This window comes from Rhinoraja longicauda, chromosome 12, assembly GCF_053455715.1.
Source record: "Rhinoraja longicauda isolate Sanriku21f chromosome 12, sRhiLon1.1, whole genome shotgun sequence".
NCBI lineage: Eukaryota > Metazoa > Chordata > Chondrichthyes > Rajiformes > Arhynchobatidae > Rhinoraja > Rhinoraja longicauda.
This window is the reverse complement of record NC_135964.1, coordinates 51,404,443-51,418,986: the sequence shown is the minus strand read 5'-3', so window position 1 is coordinate 51,418,986 and position 14,544 is coordinate 51,404,443. Positions and strand designations below refer to the sequence as shown.

At 48.0% G+C, this 14,544-nt stretch overlaps 1 protein-coding gene across 1 annotated transcript in view; it reads left to right on the top strand.

The window, feature by feature from the left end:
- The first annotated feature begins 1,132 nt into the window (after positions 1-1,132).
- LOC144599011 (SAM domain-containing protein SAMSN-1-like) overlaps positions 1,133-14,544 on the top strand; it is a 36,221-nt gene continuing 22,809 nt past the window's right edge. Inside the window, exon 1 of the mRNA XM_078409734.1 lies at positions 1,133-1,251. Coding sequence (XP_078265860.1) covers positions 1,195-1,251 — 57 coding nt within the window. The 5' untranslated portion in view covers positions 1,133-1,194. The remainder of the gene's footprint in view (positions 1,252-14,544) is intronic.

Genomic DNA, 14,544 nt, shown 5'->3' with positions numbered 1-14,544 from the left:
AGTGGTCCCAGTCTGAAGAAGGGTCCCGACCTGAAACGCCACCCATCCTTTTTCTCCAGGGATGCTAACTTACCCACTGAGTTACTCCAGCACTTTGTGTCCGTCACAGATAACCATGTTCAGGATAGTTTACATAGAAACGTAGAAAATAGGTGCAGGAGAAGGTCATTCGGCCCTTCGAGCCAGCACTGCAATTTACTGTGATCATGGCCCATCGTCCACAATCACTACCCCGTTCCTGCCTTCTCCCCATATCCCTTAACTCCGCTATCTTTAAGAGCTCTATCCAACTCTCTCTTGAAAGCATCCAGAGAATCGGCCTCCACTGCCTTCTGAGGCAGAGAATTCCACAGATTCACAACTCTCTGCGTGAAAAAGTATTTCCTCATCTCCGTCCTTATTCTTAAACTGTGGCCCTCGGCTCTGGACTCCACCCAACATCCGGAACGTGTTTCCTGCCTCTGTCTTCAACCGTAACCTGGAATTTAGAAGGATGAGAGGAGATCTTATCGAAACGTATAAGATTATTAAGGGGTTGGACACGTTAGAGGCAGGAAACATGTTCCCAATGTTGGGGGAGTCAAGAACAAGGGGCCACAGTTTAAGAATAAGGGGTAGGCCATTTAGAACTGAGATGAGGAAAAACATTTTCAGTCAGAGAGTTGTGAATCTGTGGAATTCTCTGCCTCAGAAGGCAGTGGAGGCCAATTCTCTGAATGCATTCAAGAGAGAGCTAGATAGAGCTCTTAAGGATAGCGGAGTCAGGGGGTATGGGGAGAAGGCAGGAACGGGGTACTGATTGAGAATGATCAGCCATGATCACATTGAGTGGCGGTGCTGGCTCGAAGAGCCGAATGGCCTCCTCCTGCACCTATTGTCTATTGTAACAGCGATGAACCCAATAACTAGGGTAGCCGGAGGGAAGGTTGTGTAGTTTTCGACGGGGGAACTTTGCTGGTATTTTCGTGGCAGGCCAGGGGAAAGAGATTGCTTTGGCAAGGTTTTTTTTTACTGATTCAAGGTCAGTCGAGTTCTGCTTTGCAAACTGCGAGATTTTCCTGTAACTCATCGCACATCGCGCTTCCGCCGCTGTGCAGGAAGTCGCCTCTTGTGGTTTTCAAAGACAGTCGCACGACATCTTCAGCCCAGGTTAGACGCCTTCCCTTCCTCGGAGTTTGACCGAACCTTGCGACAATGATACGGCGGAAAGCCTCCAACGCCTCGGACAAAGAGAAGTGCTCGAAACCCAAGGTACGTTTGACGCACAAAATTGCTCAGCGGGGCGGGCGGCGTCTCTGGAGAGGAGGAACGGGTGGCGTTTCGGGGTCGGGACCCTCCTTTAGAGGAGCGAGGGAAACGAGAGGTATCGGCGATGGTGTGGAGAGATTAAAGGACAGCGGATGATAGATTTGCAAAAAAAGTAACGATGAGAAAGGATACACTGTTAGCTGTTCGTTGGGTGAAAACCAAGAAGCTGGTGCGACTTGGGTGGGGGAGGGATGGAGAGAGAGGGAATGCCGGCGTTAATTGAAGTTAGGGAAATCAATGATAGACACAAAAAGCTGGAATAACTCAGCGGGCCAGGCAGCATCTCTGGAGGGAAGGAATGGGTGACGTTTCGGGTCGAGACCCTTCTTCAGAAATCAATATTCATAACGTTGGGCTGTAAGCTGCCCAAGTGAACTATAGACAATAGACAATAGGTGCAGGAGGAGGCCATTCGGCCCTTCGAGCCAGCACCGCCATTCAATGTGATCATGGCTGATCATTCTCAATCAGTACCCCGTTCCTGCCTTCTCCCCATACCCCCTGACTCCGCTATCCTTAAGAGCTCTATCTAGCTCTCTCTTGAATGCATTCAGAGAATTGGCCTCCACTGCCTTCTGAGGCAGAGAATTCCACAGATTTACAACTCTCTGACTGAAAAACGTTTTTCCTCATCTCCGGTCTAAATGGCCTCCTCCTTATTCTTAAACTGTGGCCCCTGGTTCTGGACTCCCCCAACATTGGGAACATGTTTCCTGCCTCTAACGTGTCCAACCCCTTAATAATCTTATACGTTTCGATAAGATCCCCTCTTATCCTTCTAAATTCCAGTGTATACAAGCCTAGTCGCTCCAGTCTTTCAACATATGACAGTCCCGCTATTCCGGCAATTAACCTAGTAAACCTACGCTGCACGCCCTCAATAGCAAGAAGATCCTTCCTCAAACTTGGAGACCAAATCTGCACACAGTACTCCAGGTGCGGTCTGAAGAAGGGTCTTGACCCGAAACGTCGCCCATTCCTTCTCTCCTGAGATGCTGCCTGACCTGCTGAGCATTTTGTGAATAAATACCTACGATTTGTACCAGCATCTGCAGTTATTTTCTTACACTACCAGGTGCGGTCTCACTAGGGCCCTGTACAACTGCAGAAGGACCTCTTTGTTCCTGTACTCAACTCCTCTTGTTATGGAGGCCAACATTCCATTGGCTTTCTTCACTGCCTGCTGTACCTGCATGCTTCCTTTCAGTGACTGATGCACTAGGACACCCAGATCTCTAAAACTATGAGTTGCTGTTCCTCCGATGTGCGTTTGGCCTCGCTCTGACAACGGAGGAGGCCGAGGACAGAAAGTATATTTGACACTCGGTCAAAATGATGTGAAATCCCCGGATATTCAGCAGCAGAGCAAATATCTTTATCTGTTCGTGAGAGAGAGCGCCCGCCTTGAAGATGTGAGTCACTCAGTGGCCAGGGTGGGGTACGAGAGTGTGAAGAAATGGTGCATCAAAGTGTGAAGGCCAATGCTCTACTTTTTAGTATTTGTGCAAGTTCTGTGGAAGGCACGCTTTTTTTTGGAATCAGTTTGTGTGTGTCCGAAGAAGGGTGTCGGCCTTTAAAGTCCACCCTGGATTCCATCTCTCCGGAGATTCTGCCTGTTCCGCTGGGTTAGACAATAGACTAGGTGCAGGAGGAGGCCATTCGGCCCTTCGAGCCAGCACCGCCATTCAATGTGATCATGGCTGATCATTCTCAATCAGTACCCCATTCCTGCCTTCTCCCCACACCCCCTGACTCCGCTATCCTTAAGAGATCTATCTAGCTTCCTCCAGCTCTATCTAGGTTCCTCCAGCATTTTGTGTGCTTTTTAAAAAAAACTTGAATCTGTACCCCTTTTAGGAAACTTACTGAACGACAGATATTGGCAGTATCGTATGCCTGTTGTAATTGTTTTTAGTTTAGAGATAGAGCGTGGAAGCAGGCCCCTCGTCCACCGGGTCCGCGCCGACCAGCGGTCCCTGCACACTAACACTATCCCACGCACACTAGGGACAATGTTTACATTTACAAAGCCAATTAACCTGCAAACCTGCACGTCTTTGGAGCGTGGGAAGAAACCGAAGATCTCAGGGAAAACCCACGCAGGTCACGGGGAGAACGTGCAAACTCTGTACAGACAGCACCCGTAGTCTCATTGTCTGTAACTCGTTTTCACCTAGCCCACAGCTAACAAAGGCCTGTTTCCTTTACCATCCTGACTTGTTTGCGTATCTTTCATTCATTTGTTCCACATCTCTCTACATCGCCGTCTGTTTCTCTCGTCTCCCCCTCCCCTGACTCTCAGTCTGAAGAAGAGTCTCGATCCGAAACGTCACCCATTCCTTCTCTCCGGAGATGCTGCCTGACCCGCTGAGTTACTCCAGCGTTTTGTGTATCTGTCTTCGGTGTAAACTGGCATCTGCAGTTCCTTCTGAAGCTGACACCCACTGTCAGCTTTCTTGTGAAATTTCCTTCCGTGGCATGAAGGATGTGATGAAGCAATCACTTGAAGTTCTTTTCCAGACAGAAGCTGTCTGAAAACTTTGAGAGACCGTGCTTCCTTACTGCTCTTACTACCTGTTGCAGAGAAAGGTTCATACGGTCATGTGGCCCTTGTGGCTAAAGGGATCAGGGGGTATGGAGAGAAGGCAGGTACGGGATACTGAGTTGGATGATCAGCCATGATCATATTGAATGGCGGTGCAGCCTCGAAGGGCCGAATGGCCTGCTCCTGCACCTATTTTCTATGTTTCTATGTTTCTAAGTGATAGGAGCAGAATTAGGCCATTTGGCCCATCAGGTCTACTCCGCCATTCAATCATGGCTGTTCTATCACTCCCTCCTAACCCCATTCTCCTGCCTTCTCCCCATAACCCCTGACATCCGTACTAATCAAGAATCTATCTATCTCTGCCTTGAATATACCCACTGACTTGGCCTCCACAGCCTTCTGTGGCAAAAAATTCCACAGATTCACCACCCTGGAGTGTGGAGGGAAACCGGAGCACCCGGGGAAAACCCACGTAGGTCACGGGGAGAACGTACAAACTCCATACAGACAGCGCCCGTAGTCGGGAAATTCCTCCTCATCTCCTTCCTAAAGGGACGTCCTTTAATTCTGAGGCTGTGCCCTCTAGTCCTGGACTCTCCCACTGGTGGAAACATCCTCTCCACATCCACTCTATCCAGGCCTTTCACTATTCTATATGTTTCAATGAGGTCCCCCCCTCATTCTTCTAAACTCCAGTGAGTACAGGCCTAGTGCCGACAAACGCTCATCGTATGTTAACCCGCTCATTCCTGGGATCGTTCTTGTAAACCTCCTCTGGACCCTCTCCAGAGCCAGCACATCCTTCCTCAGATATGGGGCCCAAAATTGCTCGCAGTACTCCAAATGTGGCCTGACCAGCGCCTTATAGAGCCTCAGCATTGCATCCCTACTTTTGAAGGTATCACAAAATGCTGGAGTAACTCAGCAGGACAGGCAGCATCTAGGAGAGAGGGAATGGGTGACATTTCTGGTCGAGACCCTTCTTCAGAATCTCCTAGATGCTGCCTGACCTGCTGAGTTACTCCAGCATTTTGTGATACCTTCGATTTGTACCAACATCTGCAGTTATTTTCCCATCCCTACTTTTGTGTAATTTCTCTTCAAATATATGATAGGAGCAGAATTAGGCCATTCGGCCCATCAAATCTACTCCGCCATTCAATCATGGCTGATCTATGTCTCCCTCCTAACCCCATTCTCCTGCCTTCTCCCCGTAACCCCTGACATCCATACTAATCAATAACCTGCTAATCTCCGCCTTAAAAACATCCACTGACTTGGCCTCCACAGCCGTCTGTGGCAATGAGTTCCACAGATTCACCACCCTCTGACCAGAGAAATTCCTCTTCGTCTCCTTTCTAAAGGTACGTCCTTTTATACCGAGTACCTCAGCTGGTCAGGCAGCATCTCTGGGGGAAATGCTTGAGTGAAGTTTCGGTTCCCATCTGAAGAAGGGTCTATGTTATCCCACTTTTTCATCCACTCCCCATGCATTTAGAAAGATGTGCCATGCCTAATTAACCAACAAACTCAGAGGAAAACCATTTGGTCGCAGGAAGAACATGCAAACTCCACACAGAGGTCGGGATTGAACCTGGGTCTCTGGCGCTGTGAGGCAGCGGCTCGACCAACGATCACGGTGGCACGATGCGGTAGAGTTGCTGCCTTACCGCGAATACAGCGCTGGAGACCCGGGTTCGATCCCGACTACGGGCGCGGTCTGTACGGAGTTTGTACGCTCTCCCCGTGACCTGCGTGGGTTTTCTCCAAGATCTTCGGTTTCCTCCCACACTCCAAAGACGTGCAGGTTTGCAGGTTAATTGGCTTGGTAAATGTAAAAATTGTCCCTAGTGTGTGTAGGATAGCGTTAGTGTGCGGGGATCGGTGGCCGGCGCGGACCCGGTGGGCCAAAGGGCCTGTTTCCATGATGTATAACTAAACTAAATTAAACTAAACTGTGCTGCCTGAGGTGGAAGCTATAAATAGTTCAGAAGGTTGTAGAGCTGAGGAGATTAATGAGAAACGGCATGTCTATCGCTGTAATCTGCTGAAGTCAACAACTGATGTACAGTGCCGATATGATCAGTTTCCATCATCCTCCTTCCATCAGATAATCAGAATGCAAGTTCAGAATCCCCCTGCCCTATCTCCATCTGCTTCACCTTGCCTTCCTATTGTAGGTATGTAGTTTAATTGGCTGGGTAAATGTAAAAATTGGCCCTAGTGGGTGTAGGATAGTGTTAATGTACGGGGATCGCTGGGCGGCACGGACTTGGTGGGCCGAAAAGGCCTGTTTCCGGCTGTATATATATGATATAATATGATATGATATTGAGAGCAAGACTTGGTGTGTAGGAAATAGGGTTGCCAACTGTCCCGTATTAGCCGGGACATCCCGTATTTTGGGCTAAATTAGTTTGTCCCGTACGGGACCTGCCCCCTTGTCCCTTATTAGTAGGGTTGCCAACTTCCTCACTCCCAAATAAGGGACAAAGGGTGACGTCACCGCCCCGCGCCCCACGTGACCTCACCCAGCCAGCGGCCACGTGCTCCCGCTCCACCAATGGGTGACTTTTCCTTTTGGGACCCTTCTTCAGACGGGAACCGAAACTTCGCCCATCCATTTCCCCCAGAGATGCTGCCTGAGCAGCTGAGGTACTCGGTATAAAAGGACGTACCTTTAGAAAGGAGACGAAGAGGAATTTCTCTGCTCGGAGTGTGGTGAATCTGTGGAACTCATTGCCACAGACGGCTGTGGAGGCCAAGTCCATGGATGTTTTTAAGGCGGAGATTGACAGGTTATTGATTAGTACGGGTGTCAGGGGTTATGGGGAGAAGGCGGGAGAATGGGGTTAGGAGGGAGCGATACAGAGAGAGATCAGGCATGATTGAATGGCAGAGTAAACTCGATGGGCCGAATGGCCTACTTCTGCCCCTGACCCACTTTGTGCGTTGGAGAAAAAGGATGGGTGATATTTTTTTCTGATAAACCGGTATCTGCTGTCCTTTGTCTCTAAGTTTGTACGAATAACCTGAATGATCAGCCATGATCATATTGAATGGCGGTGCTGGCTTGAAGGGCCGAATGGCCTACTCCTGCATCTATTTCCTATGTTTCTATGTCTTTGCATAGAATGCTGCTGTGCCAACCACAGCTTCACCATGCTTGGTCGGAGCCATCTTGGTCGGAGGCAGTGAAAAAAGCCAATGGAATGTTGGCCTTCATAACAAGAGGAGTTGAGTATAGGAGCAAAGAGGTCCTTCTGCAGTTGTACAGGGCCCTAGTGAGACCGCACCTGGAGTACTGTGGGCAGTTTTGGTCTCCAAATTTGAGGAAGGATATTCTTCCTTTTATAGCGTAGGTTTACTAGGTTACTGAATGGTGTCAAGTTGGGAACAGGGGACGTACAACGAGATCTGGGTGTCCTAGTGCATCAGTTACTGAAAGGAAGCATGCAGGTACAGCAGGCAGTGAAGAAAGCCAATGGAATGTTGGCCTTCATAACAAGAGGAGTTGAGTATAGGAGCAAAGAGGTCCTTCTGCAGTTGTACAGGGCCCTAGTGAGACCACACCTGGAGTACTGTGTGCAGTTTTGGTCTCCAAATTTGAGGAAGGATATTCTTGCAATTGAGCGCATTTACTAGGTTAATTCCCGGAATGGCGGGACTGTCATATGTTGAAAGACTGGAGCGACTAGGCTTGTATACACTGGAATTTAGAAGGATGAGGGGATCTTATCGAAACATATAAGATTATTAAGGGGTTTGACACGTTAGAGGCAGGAAACATGTTCCCAATGTTGGGGGAGTCCAGAACAAGGGGCCACAGTTTAAGAATAAGGGGAAAGCCATTTAGAACTGAGATGAGGAAAAACTTTTTCAGTCAGAGAGTTGTGAATCTGTGTAATTCTCTGCCTCAGAAGGCAGTGGAGGCCAATTCTCTGAATGCATTCAAGAGAGAGCTAGATAGAGCTCTTAAGGATAGCGGAGTCAGGGGGTATGGGGAGAAGACAGAAACGGGGTACTGATTGAGAATGATCAGCCATGATCACATTGAATAGCGGTGCTGGCTTGAAGGGCTGAATGGCCTCCGCCTGCACCTATTGTCTATTGTCTATCTCTATTTGTGCGTGTGGGGGGGGGGGGGGGGGGGGGGGGGAAGGGGGAAGAAGGGGAGAGGTGGAACTGCAACACCCCCTTGCCATCTTGATCCTTCTGAGCTGCCAAAAATGAACCCGCACTCCCACAGGCGGGCAGAGATACAAAAGCCATCAGGCACGAGTCTCATCTCTCCAGAGTGAAAAGCCTGCAAGCACATTTTGCAAAATGAATTGCTTTAAAACGCGCTGACTTGTCAAAAGAGCAGAGAAACACATTTACAATTTCAGCAGAAACATCGATTCCAAGTGGGCCTGGAGCGAAGGTGTTTGTACTGAATCCCACACACTGGCAATGGGAAGGGAACATGGGTGCCATGCCATAAGATCATCAGTGGCTGAAGTAGAAGTAGGCCATTTGGCCCATCGTCTGTATCTCTAAACTAAACTAAACTAAATTAAACTAAATTAAACTAAATTAAACTAAATTAAATTAAATTAAATTAAACTAAATTAAATTTAACTAAATTAAACTAAATTAAATTAAACTAAATTAAACTAAATTAAATTAAACTAAACTAAATTAAACTAAATTAAATTAAATTAAATTAAATTAAATTAAACCAAAATGAACGAAACTGAACTGAACTGTACTGAACTGAACCTAGGTGTGACCATGACCACAGGTGCTGTCTTTGTGGAGTTTCCACCTTATTACATAGAAACATAGAAACATAGAAAATAGGTGCAGGAGTAGGCCATTCGGCCCTTCGAGCCTGCACCGCCATTCAATATGATCATGGCTGATCATCCAGCTCAGTAACCTGTACCTGCCTTCTCTCCATACCCCCTGATCCCTTTAGCAAAAGAGCCAATGAACTGGCCTCAACTACCTTCTGTGGCAGAGAATTCCACAGACTCACCACTCTCTGTGTGAAGAAATGTTTTCTCATCTCGGTCCTAAAAGACTTCCCCCTTATCCTTAAGCTGTGACCCCTGGTTCTGGACTCCCCCAACATCGGGAACAATCTTCCCGCATCTAGTCTCTCCAACCCCTTAAGAATTTTATATGTTTCTATAAGATCCCCCCTCAGTCTTCTAAATTCCAGCGAGTACAAGCCCAGTCTATCCAGTCTTTCCTCATATGAAAGTCCCGCCATCCCAGGGACTATTCCTGTGACTGCGTGGGATTCCTCCTTTTTCCTCCCACATCCCACATGTTAGATGGAGCTCTAGGGGCTAGTGGAATCAAGGGATATGGGGAGAAGGCAGGCACAGGTTACTGATTGTGGATGATCAGCCACGATCACAATGAATGGCGGTGTTGGCTCGAAGGGCCAAATGGCCTCCTCCTGCACCTATTTTCTATGTTTCTATCCCAAAGACGTGTGGGTTTGTTGGCCTCTGCCAATTGCCCTTGGTATGCAGGGGGAGTGGATGGGAAAGTGGGATAACATAGAGCTAGTCTGTGGGGTTTTTAATAATGAGAAGCACCAGCTATGATGGAAGCTTGCGCAGCCAATTAACCTACATACCTGTACTTCTTTGGAGTGTGGGAGGAAACCGAAGATCTCGGAGAAAACCCACGGGGGAGAACGTACAAACTCCGTACAGACGGCGCCCGTAGTCAGGATCGAACCTGAGTCTCCGGCGCTGCATTCGCTGTAAGGCAGCAACTCTACTGCTGCGCCACCGTACCGTGACTCACAGAGAAAGCTGCTCGCAAACATTTCCCAGGAACGGAACTCTTGCATAATCCTGTACATTGCCCCACATCTGTACTATTCTAAACAAAAAACCCCTGCTGTTCCCACTGTATACGGTGCAGAGTTCAGCTCAGTTTTGTTTATTGTCACGTGTACCGAGGTACAGTGAAAAGCTTTTTTTGTTGCGTGCTAACCAGTCAGCGGAAAGACAATACCTGATTACAATCAGTGCATTTACAGTGTACAGATACATGATAAGGGATTAACGTTTAGTGCAAGGTAAAGCCAGTAACATCCCATCATCGATAGTCCCAGGTATTTATTCACAAAATGCTGGAGTAACTCAGCAGGTCAGGCAGTATCTCAGGTGAGAAGGAATGGGCGACAATAGACAATAGACAATAGGTACAGGAGGAGGCCATTCAGCCCTTCGAGCCAGCACCGCCATTCAATGCGATCATGGCTGATCACTCTCAATCAGTACCCCGTTCCTGCCTTCTCCCCATACCCCCTCACTCCGCTATCCTTAAGAGCTCTATCCAGCTCTCTCTTGAAAGCATCCAACGAACTGGCCTCCACTGCCTTCTGAGGCAGAGAATTCCACACCTTCACCACTCTCTGACTGAAAAAGTTCTTCCTCATCTCCGTTCTAAACGGCCTACCCCTTATTCTTAAACTGTGGCCCCTTGTTCTGGACTCCCCCAACATTGGGAACATGTTTCCTGCCTCTAATGTGTCCAATCCCCTAATTATCTTATATGTTTCAATAAGATTACCCCTCATCCTTCTAAATTCCAGTGTGAAGAAGGGTCTCGACCCGAAACGTCGCCCATTCCTTCTCTCCCGAGATGCTGCCTGACCTGCTGAGTTACTCCGGCATTTTGTGAATAAATACCTTCGATTTGTACCAGCATCTTCAGTTATTTGCTTACACTATTGATAGTCCCAGGGTCACCAATGAGGTAGATAGTAGTTCAGCACTGCTCTCTGGTTGTGGTAGGATGGTTCAGTTGCCTGATTACAGCTGGGAAGAAACAGTCCCTGAATCTGGAGGTGTACGTTTTCACACTTCTATCCCTTTAATAGACAATAGACAAATAGGAGCAGGAGTAGGCCATTCGGCCCTTCGAGCCAGCACCGCCATTCACTGTGATCAAGGGATGGGAGAGGGGAGAAGAGGGAGTGGCCGGGGTGAGACTGGTCCTTGATGATGCTGCTGGCCTTGCCGAGGCAGCGTGAGGTGTAGATGGAGTCAGTGGAAGGGAGGTTGGTTTGTGCGATGGTCTGGGCTGCGTCCACAATTCGCTGCAATTTCTTGCGGTGCTGGATGGAGCTGTTCCCAAACCGAGCTGTGATTCATCCGGGGAAGGGAGTTATTTCTTTGTCTCTGGGTCTGAGCTCCTGTTTTCTGGCAGCTTGCGATGCTGAGGTTGGGAAACCTAACTTAGAAAGTACTTCATCCTTTGGCACCACATCCCACACCCTGACAGGCACGTAAATCACAAGTAAATAATTAAAACGTTGATGGCTCCTGAACCAGATGAAACTCATTAAGACAGTTTCCAGAATATGCTGAAGACAGTAAAAGCCAAGCACTATGATTGTCGCAGGAGAATGCTGAGCGATATCACAGCAGCATGATAACTAATGGGGCAAGGCTTGTTTATCCTGCAGCCTCTGTCAACAGAACTCATTATTTTTCCCACTCGTCACGTCGCGAGTTTGTGGGGGCTTGTAGTGTAGAACCCAGGCTGCCTGTATTCCCTAACATCAAGCATTGGGTTACAGAGACACAGAGACACAGAGACACAGAGTCAGAGTATCACAGAGACACAGAGACACAGAGACACAGAGACACAGAGTCAGAGTATCACAGAGACACAGAGACACAGAGTCACAGAGACACAGAGTGACAGAGACACAGAGACACAGAGTCACAGAGACACAGAGACACAGAGACACAGAGACACAGAGACACAGAGACAGAGTCACAGAGACACAGAGACACAGAGACACAGAGACACAGAGTCACAGAGACACAGAGTCACAGAGACACAGAGTCACAGTCACAGAGTGATACAGTGTGGAAACTGGCCCTTCGGTCCAAATTTCCCACACTGGCCAACTTGTCCCAGCTACATACACCCTGAGGACGGCACGGTGGCGCAGCGGCAGAGTTGCTGCATTACAGCGAATGCAGTGCTGGAGACCTGGGTTCCATCCCGACTAAGGGCGCTGTCTGTACGGAGTTTGTACGTTCTCCCCGTGACCTGTGTGTGTTTTCTCCGAGATCTTCGGTTTCCTCCCATTCTCCAAAGACCAACAGGTTTGTAGGTTAATTGGCTTGGTGTATGTGTAAAATTGTCCCTAGTGTGTGTAGAATAGTGCTAAGGTGCGGGGATCGCTGGTCAGTGCGGACTCGGTAGGCCGAAGAGCCTGTTTCTGCACTGCATCTCTAAACTAAACTACACTAGTCCCACCTGCCTGCATCCGGTCCATATCCCTCCAAACCTGTCCCATCCATGTACCTGTCTAACTGTTTCTTAAACGTTAGGATAGTCCCTGCCTCAACTACCTCCTCTGGCAGCTTGTTCCATAAACCCACCATCCTTTGTATGAAAACGTTAGCCCTCTGATTCCTATTAAATCTTTTCCCCTTCACCTTAAACCTATGTCCTCTGGTCCTCGATTCACCTACTCTGGGCAAGAGACTCTGTGCATCTACCCGATCTATTCTTCTCATGATTTTTATACACCTCTATAAGATCACCCCTCATCATCCTGCGCTCCAAGGAATAGAGTCCCAGCCTACTCAACCTCTCCCTAAAGCTCAGACCTTCTAGTCCTGGCAACATCCTCGTAAATCTTCTCTGCACCCTTTCCAGCTTGACAACATTTTTCCTATAACATGGTGCCCAGAACTGAACACAATGCTCTGAATGCGGCCTCACCAACGTCTTATACAACTGCAATGACAAGTTTCCAATTATTTCACTCTCCCTAAATATAAGCTCATAAATTCTAGGAGCAGAATAAGGCCATTCGGCCCATCAAGTCTACACCGCCATTCAATCATGGCTGATCGGTGCATGTTTTACAATGGATATTTCTAAGGCAGAGATAGATAGATTCTTGATTAGTACGGGTATCAGGGGTTGTGGGGAGAAGGCAGGAGAATGGGGTTGGGAGGGAGAGATAGATCAGCCATGATTGAATGGCAGAGTAGACTTGATGGGCCGAATGGCCTAATTCTGCTCCCATCACTTCTAAACTTATGAACTTATGAACTATCTCTCCCTCTCAACCCCATCCTCCTGCCTTCTCCCCATAAACCCCTGACACCCGTAACTAATCAACTAGATTTACTCTCCAGTTGATTTTGTTTGGTTCGTGCCTCAGATAAATATTTTTTGGACTTTCAATTAGACTTTAGAGATATGTTTCTATGTTTCTATGAAGTGGGTCCCGTGGAATGTGTCTATATTTATTCCCAGCAATAGAAACATAGAAACATAGAAAATAGGTGCAGGTGGAGGCCATTCGGCCCTTCGAGCCAGCACCGCCATTCATTGTGATCATGGCTGATCATCCACAATCAGTAACCTGTGCCTGCCTTCTCCCCACATCCCCTGATTCCGCTAGCCCCTAGAGCTCTATCTAACTCTCTCTTAAATCCATCCAGTGAATTGGCTTCCACTGCCCTCTGTGGCAGAGAATTCCACAAATTCACAACTCTCTGGGTGAAAACGTTTCTTCTCACCTCAGTTTTAAATGAATGGGCATCTAGGGGGGTCTCCCCGAGTTTGCCTGTGCTAAGGATAGTTCGCAGGTGTGTATCAGTATTATTGGTTACGTAAGAAAGATGAAATGGTGTTTCGATTCTAGGTAGTAATGACTCAGTTACTGACCCTTCTGATGTGGAGCACGTTGAGAATGATTTGCTTGTGGTTGTGGTTCGGTCTGAGCGAAAAGAAGTCACTTCATAGTATTTCTGTTATCAATGTACAATGACTCTCAGCCGAAGAGTTTGCCTGCAGGTTCATTTCCACACTGTTCGTCCAGAAGTTAGAGAAGTCAACGTTCATACCGCTGGGCTGCCAGCTGCCCAAGCGAAATATGAGGTGCTGCTCCTCCAATTTGCGCTGGGCCTCACTCTGACAATGGAGGAGGCCCAGGACAGAAAGGTCGGATTGGGACTGGGAGGGGGAGTCGAAGTGCTGAGCCACCGGGAGATCAGGTAGGATAAGGCGGACTGAGCGGAGGTGTTCAGCGAAACGATCGCCGAGCCTGCGCGCGGTCTCGCCGACATACCAATAGGCAATAGACAATAGGTGCAGGAGTAGGCCATTCGGCCCTTCGAGCCAGCACCGCCATTCAATGTGATCATGGCTGATCATTCTCAATCAGTACCCCGTTCCTGCCTTCTCCCCATACCCCCTGACTCCGCTATCCTTAAGAGCTCTATCTAGCTCTCTCTTGAATGCATTCAGAGAATTGGCCTCCACTGCCTTCTGAGGTAGAGAATTCCACAGATTCACAACTCTCTGACTGAAAAAGTTTTTCCTCATCTCAGTTCTAAATGGCCTACCCCTTATTCTTAAACTGTGGCCCCTGGTTCTGGACTCCCCCAAAATTGGGAACATGTTTCCTGCCTCTAACGTGTCCAACCCTGGTCAGATGTGCAGCACTTTGGTCAACGTGGGTTGTTTTTAAATGTGCTATACAAATAAATTGAAAAGAAACAACAACAAAAAAAAACCCTTAATAATCTTATACGTTTCGATAAGATCTCCTCTCATCCTTCTAAATTCCAGTGTATACAAGCCTAGTCGCTCTAGTCTTTCAACATATAACAGTCCCGCCATTCCGGGAATTACCCTAGTAA